At 34.8% G+C, this 20,760-nt stretch overlaps 1 protein-coding gene and 1 non-coding gene across 2 annotated transcripts; both read right to left on the bottom strand.

Annotated features, from left to right (window-relative positions):
* Positions 1–1,554: 1,554 nt before the first annotated feature.
* LOC144433959 (nucleolar MIF4G domain-containing protein 1-like) lies at positions 1,555–20,623 on the bottom strand. The gene is made up of 16 exons (XM_078122376.1): positions 20,494–20,623; positions 19,710–19,932; positions 18,671–18,817; positions 17,816–17,954; positions 16,129–16,960; positions 15,670–15,740; positions 14,763–14,891; positions 13,127–13,251; positions 11,754–11,847; positions 10,523–10,625; positions 9,515–9,639; positions 6,517–6,645; positions 5,772–5,890; positions 4,800–4,964; positions 4,051–4,182; positions 1,555–2,574 (listed from the first exon to the last, which is right to left on the bottom strand). Exons 2-16 carry the CDS (start codon positions 19,920–19,922, stop codon positions 2,287–2,289), a joined length of 2,811 nt encoding a protein of 936 aa, XP_077978502.1. The 5' UTR covers positions 19,923–19,932; positions 20,494–20,623; the 3' UTR covers positions 1,555–2,286.
* Trnat-agu (transfer RNA threonine (anticodon AGU)) lies at positions 14,375–14,449 on the bottom strand. Its single transcript has one exon. It is a non-coding gene; the product is annotated as a tRNA-Thr (tRNA).
* Positions 20,624–20,760: the final 137 nt, after the last annotated feature.

Genomic DNA, 20,760 nt, shown 5'->3' with positions numbered 1-20,760 from the left:
GCATTGTTAGCTATCATTCCACTTTTTTTAGTACTCAAAGAAAATCTGACATTCAAATCCTCAACGTAAACAATATGGAATGTACCCTTCTACATCTTTTGGTAATTCTCATACACAAATAACCTTCATTGCTGGGAATAAGTAGTCACATGCCAACTTGATGATTACGTCTATCTCATTTTGACACCATTGCAAAGTGGGAGCACTCATGAAATGCCTTTAATAACGATTCATTTACTTTTTAACATATTTCTACAAAACACAGAGGGAGAACTGCATACAGAACAAATAACAAAAACGTTCTAAAGTAGCTGCCATATTGACTTTTTCCATTGCTCTAGAAAGTATCTCAATTGGTCAAAAGTGGGTGTAAAACATTCTGAAGGTTTCTAAAGGTGTTTTACTGAGTGATGTTTCTTTTCTATCTAATATTTGCCGGAGGTCCAATTTATGTACCTTGTATGCTAATATTGAGAGGTAAAACTTCAAGTTTTGTGTAGACCTAAACTTGGACGCTATATCCTGTGTAGAATGTACCGGTCCAGGATGCAATACTACATGTGTAGATACGTATTAAAACCAGACGCCAGATCTGAAAAGGAATATTTTTAATGTGTGTATGTACACTTGATAACAAGCCACACCAATGCGCCGAAATTGGTCAAAATGACATAATTTGGCAAGGGCCGTTCTATGCAATAAATGAATAACTTTATTTTTTTACCATGCATGCACTCATGAATGTACATGGGGAAGGAAGCCATTGAGGCTTTTATAGCCCCCTTACTGTTCTGAGGTGTTATCAATACACACTTTAATATGATTAATTGATGTAATCACAATAACCGTGGTAAACTGTTCCAAATATCTACGACATATTGACTGGAAAAATATTTACGTATATCTAATCTGGATTAAAATAATAACTAAGTAATTACAATGATTTAATTGGTGTATTAATAACAGTAATCCTTTCTGGTAAACTGTTCCAAATGTTTACAACATGTTGACTGAAAAAAATATTTAGGTATAGCCAATCTGAATCTGTACTTAAATCATTTCAATCTATGTCCCTTGTTGTCGAAGTAGATACTTTGAAAAATACTACTGGATCAAGGAGAATATGTAAATGGCAATAAACTTCCATCAAATCAGCTCTAATTCATCTAGTTTCTAAAGTTGTCAGTTTCAATATGCGTAACTGTCCTCATAATTCAAGCCACCGAGCTGCAGAATCATCCTGGTGAACAGACGCTGCACTTTTTCCAAAAATGCAATATCCCTACTCGTACATATGTGGGGAAGACACTGAGGAAGCATAGTCAAGGTTTGGACTTACTAGTGCTTTAAAAGATAAAAACCAACCAGAGTATTCATAGTAACTGAAATAATTCATGGTTGGCGTACATTTTTGAAAGAATAGCAATCAGCAACATCAAACAATACTGGAAATCAAATAAACCATCATACATAATATGCAAATGATATGCAAATAAAGAAGCCAGAATTTATAATATTGTGATTAAAATGCAAAATTATACAACAGTCTACAGGTTTATAGTCTACAGGATACCCATAAGTACATTTATACAGATATAAAGCAATAGTACAGTTCACACATTTTAATGTGCCATCAATATACAGAAAAACCATGATTTTACATCATTTATGAAATTGCTGCAAAAATTACCCTTAATATTGAAATAAAAATTGCCAACATATATTTTTTAATTGTTCAGATGATGGGAACACAATGAGATATGTTGGCAAAAATTAACATAAATTTCACACGAAACCCAAAAATCTGCCAGATGCCCCCGTACTACCAATTCAGAAAATTTCTTTAAAATTACACATAATGTTACCAAGTAGGTGAACTCTACCTGTGAGCTCCCCAAATGTTTTTAACAGAATTACCCAACAAAAGTATAGCATAAAGTATGCAAGTTTCAGCCACTTTTATCAGTTACCAGACTTCTAACACTCCAGAACAATACTACACAGCAGTCATAATATGTTTGAAAGGGCAGTTTATTTTCATATTCCTCTATGCATTTTATATGAATATTTGTCCACGTTTAGTGTTTATTTTTCAGTTGTGTTTAATTTGACCTTTTGGTCATCTAGTATGGAAGAGTAAACCATTATTAATATCTAATATTCTTGTAAAACTTAGAAGACTTCCACTGCGGTTCTCCATACTGGCAATAATTACAGGAAACTTTTGCAGTGTTTCAGGAATTTAAAATATCGTTTGCTATATATGAAGTTGTAAAAAGTTAGCATTTATAACATCATTGACGAGTCATGTCCTTGCATTGCTTCTTCAGCTACCGTCACCATTGCTTTCAGTTTTCCTATGGATGATTCTTCTGACATTTTATGTTTCTGTCTCAATAAGAAATGATGCATAAATAATCGCAAACCATCCCTCAGTGGTTGCAGTTTGGGGTATGATGCAATCCTGGAAAATACGGCTTTGCTGGCATCCTTAGGTGTATGAAGTAGTAGTTCTAATAGCACCTGACGTAACCAGTGCATCATTGGTTTATTCATCTCGGCAAATTCGATCACCTGAAAGGTATGATGAAACATGTATTTATATTATTAATAATCCATACATGAAGTATTTAAAGGCCAATGATTCAATTCCACGATCTAACATTAGTGCCATTTCATCAGTACAGATATAACACTTAGATAGACTATTCTTTTGTTCAGGACCAACTTTTTACTTAGCTGTCAGACACAGTTTTTTTACCTAAATTTTCATCCTTATCTGGCATACATGTATACATGTACATCTTTAATAACTCAAACTTGAAACAAAGAAAAGGAAAGAAAAACTTGGGGAAGACAATAAATAAACACAAAATATATATTTTTTGATATTATGAGAGACTGGGTAGTAGTTTGGCAGTTGAGGCTGCTTTGATTTTGTTTTTAAGTATCTCTGACGATGCTTGTTGAGAAGATTTTATAGTCTCCATGCAATTGTGCACATCTCAAGGAATGGTAGTTAAAGTAGTCGATTGACGGAAATCAAAAACAAAAATCAGCAAACTGTTTGATCAGAATTTAAGGTGAAAACCTTATGATAAGTTCTGAATGTATGCAAACATATTAATACATACTTTACTTGATAGTGGTACCTGTTTCAATGCCCAATTCGGATTAAGATAAAAATCTAGCTTTTTTGGGCAAAGCTATAGAAAAAAGTTGATTCAGAACAAAAGAATGATCCCATGTAATCCTTATTGATAAAACTAATATGATGACCCAGGATTAAAACTTGGTCCCTTAACTCACTTTAAATCAGTCTAACATAGCTAATGTAATTTGAATTTGCTGTTTGTGAGCTGTTTCAAACCTATATCTATGGACAAGACAGCCAGACTGAGACTAGTTTTTTTTTTAATTTTTTTTTAATTTTGATGGTTATTGAACATTTTCAAAGAAAATATTTCACAAAAACAGAAGACAAGCACAGGACGAAGAACAAACAAAAAAAAGAAAAGGTTTACAGATCAAAAGAGGGGAGTAAGACACACAAAAAAGAAGAAAAACCCAAGATATTGTGAAAAAAAACTAGTTAAGGAAAATTTCAAAAACAAAGTAATTGTATTTGTTGCATATTTGATTTAACATCTAAATTTCAGCAGCAAATAAATAAAAAAAATTATAGCAAAAATTCATTGAGACTTGCTATGCATCATTTTGCCTTGGGTTCATCAAAACAAACCATAAATCTCTTTGCAAGGCGACAAATAATATTCAAGCCATTTTTGGTGTGATCGGCGCTATCGATTCCCAAGAGGACTTAAGTTTTAGAAAGGACTGGGACTAGTTACTCCAAAAGTTCCAAATATTTATCAATTCCACTTTAGAGAGTGACTTTGAGGGGATCAAGATTGTACCGGTATAAGTTCAAAGTTGTTGTGTGATCTGATCATTACAGGTTTTGAAAAGGTAACTGGATATAGAACTAACACGAAGTCTACTATCAAAACATACTACTAGTAAACAAATAAAAACGTTTAATCTACTTGCCTTTAGAACTGATAAAACCAGGGACTTTGTTACTAAGAGATGGACTACCAATTTAGCTAAGTTTGAAGATTGTATAGCTGTCTGCTGGTCCATGACTTTAAATTTGTCCCACAGAGCAAACTGGAAAGCTATCTGTAATGAAAATAAAATTACCTCAAATACTGTTAAAATTTATTTTCTGACCAAATTTCTTAATTAAAAGATATACTTTAGGTTCAACAAGTCAGTAAAGTAATCAAAATAAATGTGTGATAACGTTCTTCTTTATCTTGATGCAGAAACTAAAATTCACAATGAAGAAAGATGGAATTATTTTTTTACTATTTCACTAGACTGCCGTAATGTTGAAATTAAAACCTACATAAAACACACACACACACACACACACACATATATATACACTAATTCAGCGTAAGAGGTAAGTCATAAACTGAAGGAAAAACGCTCAATACTGAGAAGTAGAGCTGTATTTACACAAAATACACAAGTTATGGTACAGAGTTGTTACTTAGAGTTTCACGCTTGAATGCGATCTTCAGACGACACATAATATATACTTAATCCAAGGAATAAGGATGTTATAAGTAATTACTGTAACAACTTATAAGACCCTTATTCCTTGGATTAAGTCTGTAAGTTTTTCTGATTTTCCAACAGCTTTCAGCCTTTTCTATATCAAGTACCAGTGAAATTCATACTGTTAATTTTGAGGTAAATTTGATAACTTAATATGATTCTATTACTCTCACCTGAAATTTTCTATCATACTGGCAGAATTTACCCGCCAGGTATGCATAGTAGGGATTGAAGGCTTTCTCTTGTATACAACAGTCAAGTATTACATACACTATTTCTCTCTCTTGGCTGACCTTCAGATTCAAATGTAGTAACTTGTTGAAGGCATCTATGTAGTCCTGTGAAATCAGGAAAGAGTGTTGACCAATCAATGTGAATGTCAAGGTTTGATAGTACTGGTAAATTGTTAAATTCATTATACATTTTGACAAGTCACTTGCAAGTGAAAGTCAGTGAAAAAGATGTAATCATTTCTTTCAGCCATAAATCAACTATTTTCTTATAGATCTTACCATCTTACATTCACCCATTGTTAACTCTTTTTTTTATTTCTTGTTGTAAGTATCGATATTGAAACATGCATACATAGTGAAATTCAACAACTTGGATGCAAATAGAACTAAGAATTAGCGAAGACATTTGTTGAAATATTTGATTGCAACTTTTTTCCCTGAATTTATTTATGGTCTGTTAGCGGAAATCATAACATCTTTTCATTTTAGTAATTTCATCCTTTTTGGCAATGTGTACGACTAAGCATGTTCTGAACTATCTTTGATTTTCATTTTGTAGCTGGTGGGTGGACTCAACTTCTGATGATCTAGAAACTCCCAATGATTGATCATAGTCAGAAAGGAATGATGTGACTGATTGAGGAAAGAAACGGCATGGGGTTTGAGAGCTAAGCAAATATTTATTAATTCCACTTTAGAGAGTGACATTGAGGGGGTCAACATTGTACCAGTAAAAGTTCAAAGTTGTTGTGTGATCTGAACTGTGGTTTATTTGTACATCCATACATGTATGCATGCATACACATGTATGAACATTGCATAAACATAAACACACACACAGAGGACTGTATGAAGTACCCAAATTAACAAAAATGCAACACTGGATGGGCACCACAAACATGTATAACTTACCTCACTAGTCACAATAATACAGAAAATATTACGTCTCACATCAGTGTTCATTCTCTGTTTCCGTGACAACTCTAAGATTTTACCACCGACAGGATTTGTTGACACTGAATCCTGTTTCTCTGTGAAAACAAAATAGTTGAAATATAAAAAAGATAGGCCAACCTATGGGGACAATGAGATAATTACTACATCATTTAGGTATTACTGGTCATTCATTGAAGGACATGATAAGACACATCATATACTACTGCGAAACGAGAAATGTATGTATGTTTGAAACTGTCAAAAATGAAGTTTGATGAAGTAACTTAAACCGTGCACGAGCCAGGTTGAACAAAAAAATATGGGATATATACTCTGGTTGTTCTACGTTACAACAATTCATGTCTACGTCATTGGTTCTGCTATATTCGAAATATGAGTCAAAACACCTAAAATTGCCATTACTTTCCGGATTTCTTTACTGGCAATTGTTTAATTATATTAAACTCCCAATATTTTTCTTCAATCAGCTGGAAAATACTCATGACCTAAGGGATCGATGTCGCTATGAGTCTAGCAACTCATAGTGACAAGGGCCCCTTAGGTCACCCATATTTTCCTTCACTGAATGGAGAAAAATATTGGGGAATAATATCTAAATGTATGACACACAAAACCAAACAAATCACTCTTTATGATACTGGCAGTGATAAGAACATGGGAAATTCCAAAGGTCTTTTCATAGAGTTGAGTGAAAACTTACTTTCAGATTGAGATTGCAATGTCTGCTGTCCAACCCAGGCTGATCCAACAATCCACCATCTTCCCTTCTCTTCTGCAGACAATAGGTCATTGAGTGATATCCGAAGTTGGCCTTCTTGACTTGAATGATCTACAGAATTAGACAAAAGTTTGTTTATAGTAATTAATTTTTTTTATATTAAAACTAGGAAGATAAGCACTATTTCAGCAGAACAGCAGAAAAGTCATATATGATGATATACCGGTAGTATAGTACATGTATAAACTTGAATCAAGTATTGATTTATTATCATACAAATAGTGAATTTGTACTACAAAGATGGTGACCATTCAGTGACAGTCATGTACACTAGCAAGGACTAAAATGATGCATGTGTAGAGACATAAATTGTATCACTTTTGCAAAATAAAAACCTGAAAGAAAATAGATCGCTATTATAATACCACAAGTGTCCAGGATATTCATGAAATAGATCGATTTTGGAAAATGACCCACAAGGTTGAATTCAAAGGGCCAAGTTCTTGAAAGAAAGCCTAAACCTTATAACATTGGGAACATACATGATTGGTAACTCTATCTATTTTGGAAAATGGGCTATATTTTGATTTTTACAACAAATATGGCTGACATTGTGTAATATTTAAAGAATGTCATGAAACAAAGTGAAATACATTATGTTTCTTGCAGTACATCATCTTTGTGCCAGATTTGAATGAAATTGACCATCGCATGTCAAAGATATGGCTGTGTACTGATGATGGATGCACAGAACCTTTTGTGATAACCCCACATCAGGCTGTGCCCATAAGGAGCAGGGCTAATAATAGACATATATAACTTGTACAGTTCACATACAAGTTCAATGTATGTTCAAAGGCCATGTACTAGATGTCAAGATATTGAAGATGAAGTCCATTTTGTTGTAGTATGTCCTAAATAAGAAGCAATTAGACACAAGCACATTCAACAACATTACTGGCAAGGCTACCAACCTTTTTCAAATTCATTGATTTAATTTCCTGTGACGAGTTTGTTATTAGGCAACTTGGCCTCTTTATCTATCAAGCATTTAAAATTAGGAATAAAGAGCTATAACTTGTTGATGTGTCTTTGATCTGATATTGTTACCTTCTCCATTTATTTTCCGTTTAGTTACATAACATGTGTATGTATGTATGTATGTATGTATGTATGTATGTATGTATGTATGTATGTATGTCTGTCTGTCTGTCTGTCTGTCTGTCTGTCTGTCTGTCTGTATTGTTTTTGTGATGTATGCTCACTGGTCAGTAGACCTATATTGCAATAAATCATATCACATTGTATACATGTACTATTTAGTGAAATTTGTGGACAGATGCACCATAGACATCAGAGAGTTCTCTCCATTGCCTATGGATGATACATACAGAGGTATGACTGTACAGTCAACTTTACTTCAGCATGATAGGACAGGAACAATGCTTGCATTGAGAACATGACCGCAGGGGCACTTCATTGGTGATATAAAAAATCTTGGCACAAACACAAAATCCTAAAATAATTGTGAATAACTGTATGCACTACAATTCACTTGGACAAAGAAAACATGATTGATCATTGTCAATCGATTGAACAGCATTTCCCCTCAACATCAGGGATCTACAAGTTTAAAGAAATCCCATGGATAAGTATTATGTACTGTACACATTTATAATTATTATATTCTCAGTGTAGGTGTTTAAGTGTATATGGAAAAGACAAGAGGTGAGTGATAGTTTACGAATAAAGTAGCATGTTGTCTTGCTTTGCTTGTTAATTCTTAGCTATACAGCTGACCTAATTAATGATTCAAAGTTGATCCCCTGATTTCAGTGGAGTTTATATTATCAAAGAGAATCAGAGTCATTAGACGTGAATGTCAAGTCCTGATAATGTTTCTTGCATAGTGGAGGTGAATGTCGAGTCCTGATAATGTTTCTTGCATAGTGGAGGTGAATGTCAAGTCCTGATAATGCTTCTTGCATAGTGGAGGTGAATGTCAAGTCCTGATAATGTTTCTTGCATAGTGGAGCTGAATGTCGAGTCCTGATAATGCTTCTTGCATAATGGAGGTGAATGTCAATTCCTGATAATGTTTCTTGTATAGTGCCCAAATGAATACAAGCAATTCATCTCGTCAGTGAAATAAGGTGGTATCTGCTATACAATGTATTGCAGATACGACCTTCCTGGCACTGACGCGACAAATTGTGTAGTTCACTGTATGTTATATTAAAGTGCATTGGAAAGAGGACAAAGATCCATGAATTGAACAGCATGTCTTGTTGTTACTGCTTTAACCATACACCCTTGAGGGATGATTCAGGACTTACAGCTTCAAAAGAGTTTAATCCACATATTATCAAACTGAATGAACAATGTCATATCCCAACTGGATTCTTTTGGAGTGAATGGATGAATACACTCAATTGTATGTTGAGTTCATTGCCAAAAATACAATGAGGGATCCATTGCTATGAATTACACAGCGTGTCTTGTCATTTCTGCTCTAATACACTCTGGAGTGGTTATTCACCCACATACCGTATTTGGACTAATTTCAAAAGGTTCAAGGCCACGTTATAGATATAGTCAAACAGCCCAATGTCATGTCCTGTTGTTTTTCTAGTGACGTGTATATCATAGTGTTAGGTCCATTGGAGAAAGGACACAGAGCCACTGTTGATGAATTGGTTTAGCATGTCTTGTTGTGCAGCTCCATACATTGTATATATAATCTTACACCCTGGACACAATCATGCAGGGTTTATTCTCTGAATTCAAAAGTTGTGACCCTGCATGTCAATATAGTTCAGGTGAATAATGGCTGCCTAGACAATGGGTGTATTGAATTGGTGAAAGGAACCAATCATGCAGACCAGCATTGAGTGCAACAACAGTGGTTGCCATACCCATAAATGTACTAAGAGAGAGGTACAGTACATTGTATCAAATTTAAACTAAACACAAGTTTTACCTTTAAGTAACGCTCGAAGAATTTTCTTCAGGTGTTCCATATGTGTTGGATCATAATTGGGAATCTTTCTGAAATTGTTATTTCTTAAAGCTGAGATGGTTTCTAACATGAACTTGACACGGGTGCTGAAAATAACAAGAAGAAAGATACGAGAAAACTCATTAAATCTTTAATAACAAACTACATTTGATTAATCCCTAATATACATGTAATGTAATAGACAGCTGTGATCATTTGCATGCAAACAGTCTCCATATTAACTTGCCAGCTATAAGGGAGACATACTAGCATTCCAGGTTGGGCAATGAGGGCGCTTGACTAAGATTTTCAAATTCTATGATTCATGAAAGATCAGTTTCATTATTCCCTTTACGTATCTGCCAATCAGTTATTAACTCTTATCTCATAAGTAGATTCTGATTCTGATATTCAAACGTTTGATCAGAAATAAAATCGGACTGAAAAGTGCCTGGTCCATTGTAGACAAATTGTGACAAGTTACACTAGGGTTAGAGAGGTTACAAAAGTGAGTATTATTACACGACTCAATATAAACATGCAATCTTACCATTGTTTGAAAGAGGATTATCAGGGATACAGATGAATAATAATAATTATAATCTTATTTATCCTGGATAGTTCTTTAAGTATATAAACACTTGACTCCCAAGAAGTCCAGTGAGGGTCATCTCTCATGGGTTCAGTGTTAACGCAGAAGGAAACCAGAGAACCTGGGGAAAACCTGAATGGGTTTGAACCCTGACTGCAGTGGTAAAAGGCAAGTGGTTTATCCACTTGGCCACTGAAGTTTATAGTGTTGATAAAATGACTTCTCAGTGGCTGTTTTCTACCACAACATTGTTATTACATGGTAAGTGGGCCATGTATTCTTTCTTCACAGGTGTACCAACTGTTTCAAGATAGTGACAAAATGAATGTCTACATTAATTTTTGTCCTACAATAATTTATACAAGAATTCATGCAATGAAGATAAAGTGAACTCTTACTGGTCTTTGAACTTGTCCTTGACTTCAGTGGCCTTACTCTGTATTTGAAGGATGACTTCCTTCAATGATACCGAGTCGTCTCTTCGGAGAGACATCCCAACATCTAGGAACAAGACAAATTGAAACGACAAACTGAATATTATTGAAATGTAAAATGTAAACTGTAAGATTCAATAAATGGATTAATTCCCTGTAATCATTTGACTGAGTAAAAAGAATTTCATCACTGAATCTTTGTTCTTCTAGTTTGTTTACATGTTAATACAGTTAGTCTAGTCTATAAGGGTGATCCTAGTTTCTTCTTTGTTTCTCATTACATTTTCATAGCAGCTATGGGTCGTCAGTTGATTAAAAAAAAGAAGAAGCATTTGCTTTATATTTCTTTACCTTTCTTTTTCCTCCTCTCTATCTTTTTTAATTGGATTCCAGGGAACAAGCCCGTGAAAACCCTCCCCCTACTTGACTAACTTCAATCATGAAAGAAATGCTCTATTTATGAATAAGTGTTGTTGCTGCCGCCATGACTGTAGATGACATGGACTATACAGATACTTGCTTATTCTTGCCAGAGAGGGTGCTGTGCCACAAAATATGAGAGGCAGGCAAAAATTAAAATAAATTATTTTGATGTTGGAGCTGAAAATTTGGGTCAGTCGGGTTATGCGAAATAGAAGAAAAAAAAATCATCCTAAGGTATGACATCACACTGGCCAACTACCCCGGTACATTGTGGGCAGAGTGCCATGACATATTTTACAGGCAGTGCTACAATTTAAGAATTTTAGTTATAGCAGGGGAAATCTGGTACCAGGTGTACTCATCACTCAAGTAATATTAATAATTATAATGGTAGATTTTATGTAGTACATTCCCACAGCCTTCCTAAACTCCCTGTTGAGCATACAGTCTATTGCAGCCTCTATAAGCGCATACAATGAAAGCATTCACATAACAACCTCTATCCTACCAGGTCCCAATTGTACAGCTGAGTTGACTGTGGCACAATAGTGGTTTCTTTTCTAGGACTTGAGCCACTCAGAAATAAATGGAGGAGGGAGTAGGCTAGAGTATACAATACCTCATTGAAGGCATTCACAGTAACAATGGATAGATTGTGACAATACAGTCAAGTTTGTTTTTCTTTTCCTTTTACTAAATTCATATGTCATTTCCAACATGTCACTATATTTTCATCAAACACAATTAAGAGAACTATCAAAGCAGGACTTACTTTTCAGCAGTAGAAGTATCATCTCAATATCTCTTTCTGTAAAACCTTCTACCAGCTTCTTGATGATGTCATAAATTAATACACAATGAATTACCTGCAAAATGAAATACAAAGTCAGTTCAGTTGATGTTCACATACATGTATGACGTAGTTGTTGTGAACATGTCATGATCATGTTATCAGAAAAACAAAAGATTATCTAGTTTGGCCACTTGAAGTGCTGTTTCAAAGCATTGGACTGGAAGTGTGGGCTGCAAAGTATATCATACAAATGTATGTGAGCACACAATAGATCACCTGCACTAACAGAACACAATATACAAAATCAGTTCAATTAATGTTCATATAAGATATAGTTGTTGTGAATAAACTATTCCAGTTATCTGAAAAACAAAAGATTATCTAGTTTGGCCACTAGGTGTGCTGAGAATCATTTAACAGCTTTTGAACCAGAAGTGTGGCCAACATTAACAATAGTTGAATACTGAGGCTCCTGTTAAATATTTGACATTGATTTACCAGATCAGGAATATATTCTCATTGATAATTGTGCAAAGATCAGGAATCAGGAATAAGTAACAATAGGACATCCTGATAAGCTGCTTCTTCCATGTGCATGACCAGATATAATGTATACCTTAAACACTTGTTGAGATAAAATTTCCTCAGTCCAATAAAGTGATAGATAGATAGATAGCTTGGGAATAACCCTACTACATAAAGCCTAACACTCACTGTGAACCTTTCCTTATTTTTCTTTTGGCAATAGACACTGGAAATAATTTTTCCACTGACACAATTCAGTCAAACTTAACAAACACATTCAAATCAATTGTTAACGACGGGACTCTTTCTGTTCTCTGTACATATATGAACACAATTATGGGATAACACTCAGATAGATGACGATCCACACAATTTTGAAGATGAAGAAGAATAGTAACAGTAGGTATGGGGGAAATTATACCATGCACAAGTTGAAGAAAAAAATATGGAATTTCTATCCTGGTCATTCTAAACCATGACAATATGTGTCAACATCATTAGTTTTGCTGTGTTTGAAATACGAGTCAAAACATTCAAAACTGCCATTACTTTCCTTGCTTTTTCTTTGATATTACTGGCATTAGAATAATTATGTTATTCTCCAATATTTTTCTTCATTCAGCCAGAAAATACTTGTGACCTAAGGGGTTTGTCACTATGAGTTGCTAGATGAGTAGTGACAAAGCCCCCTTAGGTTGTTCATTTTTTCCTTTGTTGAACAAAGAAAACTATTGAGGAATAACATCTTGTTGTATACTGTATATTCTATATTTGATATACAGCACAATAATTTTTAGATATTTGAATATATGAAAGACAAGCCTTACCTTAAAATTGTAGAGATGGGCAAAGAGTAAGACAACGTTATCACATTCCTTGCCTTCTCCATAATTGTCATTTTGTTGGTAGACATCATTCAATTTCTTGGCAAGGTTCTGAAGGAAATGTGCACCTGCAAGGAATAGAAGACTCATGAATATGAAGGAGTGCAAACATGAAAGAACTGGCTATGTGGAGACGTTTTAAAACTCACAGAAATTATGTTAACGGTTATCGACAGCCATGCTGAAACTACAATGTAGTATGGTACTATTAACCATGTGTTGTAATCAAATGCAGGATTTTAACATAGCAAACATTTCGCAGAGAAAATTGCAGATAAAAAATATCAAAAACAATGTGAGCCATATGACTACAATAGTCTACCAATAGTACTTCAAGACACAATGTATTCTCCTTTAGAAGCAAAACATGAAAGTTTTACTCAACAGAAATTCAGCTTACATGAACATTGATAGTCTTACACTGTGCTACACATTAATTTGGACGATGAATCATAGTGAACTTTACGGCCTGGATTTTGGTTTTGCAGACAGATGTATGATGGAAGGGGCTGACTTAGGGCCTGTAAGTTGTATGACTGAGGTCCGCAAAACCCATATCTGGGCCGTAAAGTTTTTATCATATATCCTATGTAGTGGCACAGAACCATCATCTAAATCACATATTAACCATATAAAATGATAGTGAAACATTATTTTTTCACAAGCTAGTGAGAAAAAAACCAAATCCAAATCACTGAATAAACAGATATCAACTATGCCATATTTGGGTGAAGTGTGCTGGGATTACATCGGAAGTGATACCGAGGATATGATAAAGTTACTACATGTACTGTCTATAGTTTACAAGAATATTAACTATCTTCCAATATTACCTACTTCATAGCTAAACTTCAATTTGAAGTAATAAAAACAATACTTTTGTAGCTTTTGGTGAGTGGGTGTCATTGTGGTGTAATTGGGATATCTGTATGACTTCACTGTAGTCATACTTTTATGGGTGAAGTGAATGAGAGTGCAGAATAAACACTGGGTTTAAATATCCTAAGTAGCCATTCTCGCACTCAAGGATAATTATATGGTGTACATTTATCCCAAACAGGAAATTTCATTACCATGACTGCGCTTTCATGTGGTTTTGTGTACATAAAATGTTTGCACACTCATTTGCATATGGGTATGCAATAATGATATCAGTATTGAATGAATTTGTTATGAATGAGGGAGGAAAAGTGACACATGTGGGAATCGAACCCACGTCCCCCTAAACACTAGTCAGAGTGCTCTAACCAGCTGAGTTAACGTGTCAACTGGTAGATTCCGTGAATCATTCCAAGATGTCTTTCTATCCTCGAGGCGGTGGTGAGAAGCCAACTCATTTTAATGCTTTACCTTTCAAACTAACGATCTAAATAGATTCACAGGTCTCCCTGCCTAAGGGGTGGCCAACTTAGGAATCGGTTATTAAAGCAGTGAGACTTTTTGAGTATTGTAGTACTTACCAACTTCACTGCCAGCCTTACATGTACATTACAGTCTGTATACACATGTAACTTACTGACTTCGCTGCCAACCTTACATTATAGTCCATATATACATTAATTTTGTACCTGTTACTTACCGACTTCACTGCCAACCTTACTGTGTAATAAAGAGAGTAACATCATGTGTTCCATTGCTAGTCTTTCTGGAGTTGCTGTATGTGATATACACACTTCAAATATCAAACTGCTGAGTGTCTCACTCATATCTGAAAGGTTTGGTTTAGATAAATAAAATAATTGTTATTGTAGTGTCTCAGTCATGTAGACTTAGGTGTTACAATGGACAGCCTAAAAGCAGGGTGCACACATGCACGCACACACACACACACACACACACACACACACACACACACACACACACACACACACACACACATCCAAACACCTATTTACACAATATACATATTATACAACATACTCACAGCCACTCAGGCATATACAAACATCAAACATACTGATATCCTCAAACATGTTCATCAGCAGTGTGCCCTCTAAGTCAATTTGACACGCCATTGACGCACATAATCTCTATTCATGCACCAAAATTTGGTGTTCCCCTATCTCTTACTATGTGGTAACTTGCAAGAAATGACATTTTTCTCATTATGACTCACAACAACAAAATTTGGCTATCATTAGAGGGTACACTGTTTATCAGGTCGGTAAAACATAGCAATAATATGTTCTTGTATCATGACCAAGGGTTCTTATTACTTACTAGTAACGTTTTGCCTGGAAAGGTCGACAGGCTTTGTCAAGCTATTCGTTTGCCACCTAGCGGTAAACCCAGCAAATGGATAGTTTGACCAAGTCTGTCGACCTGAACAGGTGAAATGTTACCCAAAAGCAATAAGAACCATTGGTGGTGGTACAGGAACTTAATTATTACCAAACATACTGGCTTCATAACTACATCATCTACAAAAAACACAACAGATAACTATCATGACAGGTTGGTGGAAATGATCAATATTATTTCCTTACCATTTCTGCTGTGTTTCAGATATAGTTCTTCTATTTGTGTACAGATAGACTGCATGTTAGATTCACTTAGTCTAGAGGTGAAAAAAATGGAAAGGCAAAATATTAACAACGGAATATAATTATGTATTCCTGTGCACCAGTGTAGTATTTTGTTAATCCCACAGAAACTACAGGAACAGTGAAGTCAGGATTTGTATTTGCCTTTAGTACACTTGCATTGATTACCAACTTGCATATAATTTTGGGTGATAAATTAGCACCTTGGTAACTCAACTTTGCATTCTTGGAAAGAAGCACAAATGCACTAGCCATGTGTTTGGCTATTTTGGATATTTTCAGCAAGGGTTTATGAGAAAGCCTCGGGTGATGATTTTCACTTACCACAATCTCTTTGTCTTGACAAATAATAGGCAAGTTGTGCTCAAAAAAAGGTTACCACTAAAAAAGACAAACATTCACCTGTTCAAATAACCTTTCATCTGTCTTCGTAACCTGTCTAACTTCTCTTTATTGTCATCCCTTGCCATCATTTTAGCTCTCTGTTGAGGTGGTACATACGTCTCACCAGCCGTCTTTTCTTCCCCACTGATAACTCGTCCATATATATCATATTTCACTTCCTCTTTTTTCCTTTTCCTCTTTTTCTTTCCGGGGGTTTCTACCACCGGGTCTTCATTTGTTTCAATGGCAATGTCACTGTTATCTGATTCGTCGTCATCTGTAGATTTATTCTGATGTCCCTCAGCATCATCAGTTCTCGTCCTCTTCTTGTGAACATTTTGCTTGTCTTGATCACCTTCATTGATTGCTTTCCTTTTTTTTCTAATACCGTTATCATGGATGGTTTCAAGATCCTGTTTTGTCCTGACATTGTCATCAGATTCATATTCATTTTCTGATCCATCTGAATTATGGTCATTGACTATGAATTCCTCTTCCTCCCCCTCTTCTCCATCTTCCTCATAATCTGTCCCATCATCATCCTCCCTCTCTCCATCCCCTCCTTCACCTTCCCACTCTTTCTCTTCTCCATCCTCTTCCTCGTCATCATTTTCTCCCCCACTTCTTTGCACCGAATTATCCTCATCAATCATATTCTTTGCTTGCTTTCTTGACTTTCCTATAGTTGACTCCTTCAAAGAATTACTTTTCTTTTTACCAAACACAGCTACAGCTATTTCATCATCACTCAAATCTTGATCACTGTTACTCTCTTCCTCATCAAAGATATTTCCCTGATCATAATCTATCAGGGATGCCCTGTTTTCCGAATCACAAAACTCCAACAAATCTGAATTGTTGCAGTTATGGAAAAAACACCAACATACATATCTATGATGAATGCATTTGGGTGCTTTGTATTTGAAGCAAGAACAAACATGTTTGGGAATGGCAAAGGACGTAGACTCTCTCATAGCCCTCGGAGCTTTGCTTTACTGAAATTAAAGCTAAACGAATTAATTTGTATGTACCAATACCAGCTATATAACCGTACTCGAATATCCTTGTACTGTGCCCCCTCATCGACCATGATAGAGATAACTATTCATTGACGTGTGACACAGAGCGTCGCAGTCACACGTTAACGAAGTTATCCCTATGTGGTCGATGAGGGCGCGCAGTACAAGGATATTCGAGTACAGTCATGGAGTATGTTTAGCTTTAATTTTAGAGTAATGCGAAGTTCCAAGGGCTGTGAGAGAGTCTACAAAGAACGCTGTGTAAGTTTGGCAATGCTTCCAATATACTCGAGCTCAGGACTATTTCACTCTCTTATTGTTGGTTTAAGTTATTTTAAGTTATCATACACACAAGCCAAGTTGTACACATTCAAACAGAAAATATGTGCAATTTTTGTAAGTAATGGCTTGTTTGCTGACAAAATCTTCCTGTACTCATAATAAAATCTAATAGGGAGCAAAAATTAGGTTATAGTTTAATAACAACGAGTTTCAGAGTTGATGTGTGATCATCCATTATGTCCGCCATCTTGTTCTTGCCTGCTCCCAATGGGATGTGAAAGTGTGTTCTCTATTCGAGGACAAATTTTGGGATTCTCTGCATTTTAAAAGACAAGTTAGTTTATTTCACAAATTATACTTTAAATAAAGAAAATAAAATTCTGACAAAGTCATTAAAAGGATACCATCTAGACCATCATCTCTGAAAGCTGTGGCTAACTTTTTCCTTTTGTCTAATTTTAGTTTCTTTTCAAGTTTGTGGATAACTTGATCTTCCTTTTCATTATCAGCAATTAACTTCTCCAGTTTTGTCTGTTCTATAGTCTAATAGGCACAAACAAACAAATAAGAAAATCAATGTAAACAAACTTAACAAAGACTGAAAGAAAGTCAGATTGATTAGTTCCTATTACTGTTACATTGTCGGGTCATGATGGTAGAATGTTCAAAGTGGTTGGCTCAGAATCTGTATATCATCATCAGTTTGGGCCTCCCACTGACATTTGTTTCTGAATGGTTAAAGTTCTAGGGCAAATTGTGAACATTGGTTATGCCCCAGTCACCCTAGTTGTATATTTGGGTATGTGATAGGATAGAGGTTGTAATGTGAATCAATCATTTAATCTTTTAATGTGTTTTAAATTTGTAATATGCTTAGAGAGGCTGCTATGGAATGTATGCGCCCCAGGGAATTGAAGTTCTTACGGCTGTTGTGCCAATATGGGTCTATGCCATCAGTAGTAAGTGCTTCAATCAAAGATAGTTAATGAAAACCTGATATAAAAATTAACACTACAGTATAATTACTAATACTATAATCATTAATTTTATATATGCTCAATAATTACCAAACATTCTTTCATTGAACTTACACATATAACCTAATACAAAATTCAACCTTATCATGTCTGTTTATTGCTCTGTATTTTTTCTCCGCATTACTGTAGTTTTATATTACCTTTCTTTCTCATGTTTTATAATCAACATGTTTTTCAGACATTACATTTCTCTGTATATAAACTGAAAACTACACATCTTACCTTTGCTTTGCCTTTATTTGTTTCATTTGTTTTGGAAGTTTTTGTTGCACTCCCCTTTTTCTTCTTTTTCTTCTTTACCTGGTCACCTTGACTTTTAGTAGACAATTCTACTCCTGTGTCTTTTAGATTGGATTGGTTCTGCCCTGACTGTACACAAGTCAAAAAATGGCATTTTTGGTCAAATTTAAAAAATATATGAATTTATTTTCCATACAAAACATTCATTATCAGTATTTGATTGCTATAAGTAAGATAACTAAGATCCTGTAGACTGGACATTGTTCAAGAATGTTGATTTTGTGTGAAAAAAGTGACAAAAATGACATTTTTGGTCAAATTTACCAAACATTTGGTATTAATTTTGTTACAAGTATCCACATTTGTTATAATGATACAGTGAGCAATAAATATCTACCAAGATTTTGCCAAAATGTCAATTTTGAGTGAAAAAAAGTAAAAAAATGAGTTTTTGTCAAATTTACTAAACAAGTGCAAATACTTTTTGTCGAACATTTTAAATTTGGTATTAGCAATATTACTATATACAAATAATATCTGCAAAGATCTTGTAGTAACCAAGACCCCCTACAAAAATTTCTATTTCTGGAGGTTTTTTTTCAGGGGTCGGCCCACAGACTAATATTAGGAGGGTTTTACAATCTTGTCACCTTAGTGTGAGCAAAATTAGACTTTCCATAAATAAATAAAATATGAGAACAATAAATATTTGACATCAAAAGGGCACTGCTTGCAAGAATACACACTGTCATAAAGCCATAGATTTCTTAATGGCACTGTCTGAGATACATTGCCAATTCTGAGTTAATATTTTTCACTGCATGATACACAGCAGACAAATATGCTTCTGTAACAGATTAATGGGTTCTAACTCTCATCTGCTGAGATTTGCTGTACTTGATAACATATCTAATCAGGATACATATACTTCATGGGTCTATATTTTTTCTATTTACTGTTCTAGCGACACTGTACTTAAGATATTTCTTATTCACACTGCAGGGAGTATATGTACATGTACCTTCTTCTTGGTCAAAAATTCAAACTTTTTTGCCTTCTTTAATTTTCTTGCTTCCTTTCTCCTCTGTTTCCTTGATTTTCCTAGTTTTGTTGAAAAGAGTGATCCCTCATGATCACCCACAGTGCCTTGTTTTTCACTCCATTTTTCTACCTCAGAACTGACTTTCTTCAAGTGAGAGCGTCCTTTCTTCTTCTTGTCTTGTTTTCTTTTCATTCTGCAAACCCTTAATTTTTCAAAATAATCATAAAACAAACCACACGTTACATTTCACTATTGTTGAGGTAGTAATCAACTTCACATCACATTTATGTACTTGCAGATCATTGCAAGATTCCATTACTTTACTCTCTCTTTACTGTGGTCTTGTCATCTCAATTACAAACAGAGATCACAGGGACCTGTAATATTTCTTAAGATTTTTATTTTCCTTGTGTACATAGGGTAAATATAATTACGCCATGACTTGAATACATTTATTATTTCGCCTACATTTATATTAGATAGTATAGTGTAGGCTACATTTGTAGTAGCAGGATTCATGTTTTCGTTAGGAAAACAACAATCAATAAAGAAATACAACGTGTACATCATTCATGTCCCTGTGATGGCACATACATACATACATGTCATGACTGTTTTGTGATCGCACGTGTTACATTACGACTACGTGCAGGACGGGATAGGAGAACGGTTTTAACAAATTGGTCTACACTAAGTCAGTGTACTGGAGAATTTAATGATTTATGTGACATGTTCGCCCAATGAAGTATTACAAGTTACTCACCTTAAAATTCATCTATTTTTGCCGAATGCGTTCTTCGTTTAATTATTTTGCACTGGGGGCTGCCATTTTGGATAGTGTATTGCATTATGGGTATTAGAATGGTCATTCAGTTTTCTTGATTTTCAGCAAATAAATATAAGTATTTTACTTATTATTAATTCTTTATTTTATTTAGTAGATGTTAATATTTTGGACCAAAGGAAGGGATTTATACGCAGCGATTTACTGTACGTTTTGCTGATGACGTCACAGGAAGTAGATTGCTAA

Source organism: Glandiceps talaboti, chromosome 4 (assembly GCF_964340395.1).
Source record: "Glandiceps talaboti chromosome 4, keGlaTala1.1, whole genome shotgun sequence".
Taxonomy (NCBI): Eukaryota; Metazoa; Hemichordata; class Enteropneusta; family Spengelidae; genus Glandiceps; species Glandiceps talaboti.
This window is presented reverse-complemented; position numbering and strand designations above follow the sequence as displayed.